Here is a 5,138-nt window from a genome sequence, read left to right as displayed (position 1 = left end):
GTCGTTTGGGTCTTCGAGGAACACCAGGTCGTCACACACGCACTTGTCCTGCGTGTCGTCCGACACGTACACGTTCGTGCACTTCGTGTCCGATGTCTTCGTGAGGCTGTTCTTCACGTTGGCGATGTCCTGGAGGATATTTTTGTTCTGTCTCCTCGCGTTCTTTCGATTCTTCTCCGAAGCTTGCGACGAGTGGACTAGTTCTGATATCTGTAACAATGAATTTTGAAAATAAAAAAATATATCACTTTTTTAATTTCGTATAGGTACGCTGGCAAATGACCACCTTATGGTAAGTGGTCGTCACTACCCATAGACTTTGTCACAGTCTATTAACCACCCCTAACATCGTAATGCGCCATCAACCTTGGGAACTAAGATATTAAGTCTCTTGTGCCTATAGTTACACTGTCTAACTCATCTTTCAAACTAGCACACAATAATACTAAGTATTGCAATGGCGGTAGAGACGTTATTCAAAAAAGCCTTTTTAAATCGTTTGTATAATATAATTTTAAATATAAAGCTACAACCAGTATGGCTACTCTGTAAGAACATTCTCTCACTCATCATCATCACCATCATGTCAACATTTCACCGGAGAGTGATGAATCTAAAATTCTAGAATAGCACTACTGGCCGCGTATATATATTCTGTCTTAAATACATGTAAGTTTTTATTTAGTAATAAGGTTTGAATTAGCGACCCACCTGTCGTCCTCTGCAAGTCCCGGGCGGACAGCCTCCGAAGGTGGGCCGCTCGTGTCCCGGGGCGTAGCCCCCCGGCCGCGCTAGCAGCACCATGCCCTGCCGCAGTCCCGGCGGGAAGCGACCCAGACCCAGCGACGCCGACTGTCCCGCGCGCACGCTGCCGCACGGGACGCGGTTGCGGTATATCGTGAGCACGGATATCTCCGCGAACTCGCCGGACTCCAGAGGTCCTGCGGGGAGGGGGGGGGGGGGGGGTGGTGTTAAATATACGTCGCTCTATTCATCTCACAACTAACAGAACGCAACGCACCTATGATAAGTTCGTCGCCCTCGTAGAGTCACCCTCGCGCGAGCAGTCCCCCCACGACGGGCCCCGTCGAGTCCCCTACGTGGAAAATTTCGTCTATTTGAAACTCGCACGCCTCCTGTAAAGTGACATAAATTATAACATTTATAATTTAATAAAAAGAATACTAGTCAACTGCGCAACATATGGTTCACTCACGTCCTCGGGGCGCTGCAGGTCGCGGCGCGGCGCCAGTGCCAGCAGGCACGCGTGCAGCGCGTTGAGGCCGGCGCCGCGCACGCAGCTCACCGGGAACACGGCCACCCTGCCGGCCGACACTACTGTGATTTGCGTTCAACTATATATATATATATACCTGATCCGAAACTAAGCAGAGCTTCTACTATGGCAACCAGACAACTGATATACTATTGTATAGATCTATCATCTAGAGGTCGCTACTGCACTCATAAATATCAACTCCGTCAATTTAATTTGTTTATATTTATGTTTTCGTTTGTTTGCTATAATTGTTTATCCTATTTCAATTCGTGATAGTTCAAAGTTTATCAAGAAACGTTATCTCGTCCTCTCTTTAAGTGGATCTCTCTTTTCGAGGTAAATTGAAAACTTTGTGCACCCAAAGAAAAAGTGTTAATTGACAGTAATCTTCAATTAAATACTTAAGTGTCTGTGCGTGTATCATCTTAAATTGGTACTTATTACAGTGAGGAGTTTGAACGTTTTTAAAGTGTAAAAAGTGAATCAGTAAATCTGGTGAACATTTAATAATTATAAACCCAAGTTGTCGGTGCTTGTAATATTACTATATTCACTTTAACTGCTTTGCAATATTCTAAAACACTCCATTTTCTACTGAAGGATATTTTTACCATATGTGATACATACGCGCTTGGCTCTTCATTACACATGGGTGCTTTGAACACTTGAGACGAGACGGGCACGAGATCGCTTCCCGAAAAAATAAAAGGATTATTTTTCCTTTTTTTTTTTTTTGATATATTATAAAGAAGATTTTATTTCATATTACTTTTATCTTTCGCCTATAAAGAAAGCATTAACTATGAATAAATTTGGGTGTTGCACATCTACTAAAGCAGATCAAGCCAGCATACTGAACTGTAAGCTCTGTCAGATTTCTTTTCACTATCGCTGTATTTTTCCTCAAAAAGAGAACAAAAAATTGTCATCCGATCTTAAATCATCGTGGATTTGCCCCGATTGCTCACAAAAATGCCACGTTCCGAACTATCGTAATAAAGATAATACACCTGTTCGTGGCAATGCTCGCGACGTCAGCGATGGTAAAGAGGATTCGGCCGACGACAATATAACCCTGCGTGTTCGGCCGAAACAAGACCAGATCGGGCAGTCTCTATCTCTGGATATACAGAATATTATTAAATCGGAATTTAGTGCAATGAAACTGGATTTGAGCAGCATCTCTAATGAAATTACCTCACTGAGACAAGAAATACAGGATATCAAAATAGCTATGGGTTTTATCAACGAAGAATACAATAAAATTAATGATAAAATATTTCAAATGGAGACAAAGTTTAAGGCTTTTGATGCTTTAGTTACCAGCGTTGAACACTTAAAGTCTGTATCCGAAAAAATAGAAATGGATATAAATACAAAGGATCAGTGGGCGAGACGCTCTAACATCGAAATCTGTGGTATTCCAGAAAAGAAGGGCGAGAACCTTCTCCGCCTCGCAGAGGAAATTGCTGTTAAGGCTGGTTTCGACTTGAAGCCCTCGGATATTGATTTTGTAACACGTGTCGCATCTAATAGCCAAGTCAATAAACCCAAACCCATTGTTATCCGTTTGCAAGCGCGCTATAGAAAAGACGATTTTTTGGCTTGCTTAAAAAAGTTGAAGTTAATGTGTAGTGATCTGGGCTTTGCAAAAAATGACTCTCGTATTTATTTTAATGACCATTTAACTAAATTTAATAAAATGCTCTTACAGCGTGCTAAAACTTTATCTAAAGAGCAAAAATATAAATATGTTTGGGTCAAAAATTGCTCAATTATGGTTAGAAAAGGTGACACCAGCCCTGTTATTCATATTGCGAATGTCAATGATTTAAAAAAAATCAAATAGGCGTTATTATGTTTCAATTGTCATTTTTTGTTTTACTTATTGCGTACATAAATAGCTGTTTCTTTTTTCTATGTTCAATCTTAATTAATTTACTTTATTTAAATACAATTTCCCTAAATGTTTTATTACTGCGACTTTATAACAAACTAATGATTACCAAACTTTATTTGCTTGACAAGTGTATGAACATTTTTATTATTTTTAAATTTGTGAATATTAATTATGCTTATAATCCTCGGTCACCGTGTTGGATCATAATAATTTAAAAATTTATTATCAAAATGTTCGTGGGTTGGGCACCAAAACTAACTTATTCTATAAAAGTTTGTTTCTTAACGATTTTGACATTATCTGTTTAAGTGAAACCAGGCTATTGGATTCGGTGCTTAGTTCTGAACTTTTTGACTATCGTTATATTGTATATCGATGCGACCGCAACTATCAGGGTCGTGGTGATAAAATGGGCGGCGGAGTGCTAGTTGCATTACGTCGTGAGTTTGAAATACACAGTTTTGAAAGGGTAATTTTTGATCAATTTGCAGCTGAAGCCATAGTTGTCACTATTCGTCTTAAACAATCACGCTTGCTAAACATTTACTGTTGTTACTTTCCTCACTTCCCGCAGCAAGTAGAATCCGAAAATTACTTTTTTGAGTTAATCTCTAAATTACTTTTTGATAAACCTAACGATATTTATTTAATCCTGGGCGATTTTAATGTAAGCAATGGGCAATGGATACAGATCGAAGATTATATGGAGTTGTCCGACTCTCTCGGAGACTCATTAGTAACTATATTACACAATTTTCTGTCTTTTTCCAATCTAAAGCAGTATAATGTTATTTGGAACTGTACTGATCGTTTATTAGACTTAGTTTTTTGTAATCGAAACTGTAATGTCTCTAAATGTCCGTTTCCCCTACTCGATGAAGACAAATACCACCCGGCTCTAGAAATATCTTCATTGCAAGTACATGCCGAATTAATGCGTCACTCTCCCCATTCAATCCGTCTTTTTCATAAAGCCAATGATGAGGCAATTAACAAGTCTCTTAATGAAATTGATTGGGAATTTCGTTTTTCAAATCTTGGTATTGAATCTGCTACGGCTACTTTATATAATATCGTTTATAGTATTATCGATCAACATATACCATCCAGAATAGTCAAGGTCTCACATAAATATCCTGTTTGGTACACTAAACCTTTAATAAAAATAATTAATGAAAAATTAAAATATCATAGAAAATGGAAAACTTACTATAGACTTAAGGATTATGACACATTTTTGCTTCTGAGGGATAGACAGAGAATAATTGAAATCGACTGTTATAATGCTTACATTGATCGCGCAGAATGCGAAATTAAGCGTAACAGCAAATATTTCTGGTCTTTCTTAAAATCAAAGAAGGAAGGTCCTAACGATTTACCAAACGTTATGGCTCTTGGGGACACAGCGTCATCTGATGGCGAGGAGATTAGCAACATGTTCAATAGTTATTTTCAATCTGTGTTTGAACCGGAGGGAGGTTCAGTTTCATTGCCACCGAAGAGTCGATCTTTCGTGGATCTACACTCTATTGAACTCTCAATTCCAATTGTCAAGAATTATCTTAGAAACCTCGATACACGCAAAGGTACCGGCCCCGATGCTTTACCTCCCTGTTTTCTTAAACAATTTCGCAATGCATTAGCGTTACCAATATTTTTATTATTTAACATGTCTCTCCACACCGGATGTTTACCAACTTTATGGAAAAAATCTTACATTGTACCTATTTTAAAATCCGGTAGCAAACATGATATAAAAAATTATAGGCCCATATCCAAACTTTGCTGCATTGCGAAGTTGTTTGAAAAAATAATTTACGACACAATATTCCCTATTATACGTCCTCACTTAATAAATGAGCAACATGGTTTCATTAATAAAAGGTCGACGGAGCCAAACTTATGTGAATTTTTGCATCAGGTTTCTAATTCCATGGATCAAAGACATCAGGTGGATGT

General features: G+C 38.5%; 1 protein-coding gene across 1 annotated transcript; it reads left to right on the top strand.

Annotated features, from left to right (window-relative positions):
* The first annotated feature begins 2,081 nt into the window (after positions 1-2,081).
* LOC126779830 (uncharacterized) lies at positions 2,082-3,682 on the top strand. The gene is made up of 2 exons (XM_050503949.1): positions 2,082-2,819; positions 3,671-3,682. Exons 1-2 carry the CDS (start codon positions 2,082-2,084, stop codon positions 3,680-3,682), a joined length of 750 nt encoding a protein of 249 aa, XP_050359906.1.
* Positions 3,683-5,138: the final 1,456 nt, after the last annotated feature.

The sequence above is a fragment of the Nymphalis io genome, chromosome 30 (assembly GCF_905147045.1).
Source record: "Nymphalis io chromosome 30, ilAglIoxx1.1, whole genome shotgun sequence".
NCBI classification, from domain to species: domain Eukaryota; kingdom Metazoa; phylum Arthropoda; class Insecta; order Lepidoptera; family Nymphalidae; genus Nymphalis; species Nymphalis io.
Note: the sequence above shows the minus strand (reverse complement) of the source record. Positions and strands in the feature narration are given on the sequence as shown.

Excerpts from the sequence above, each read along its gene's own strand:
- LOC126779830 (XM_050503949.1), top strand. The coding sequence starts at position 2,082 with ATGAATAAATTTGGGTGTTGCACATCTACTAAAGCAGATCAAGCCAGC.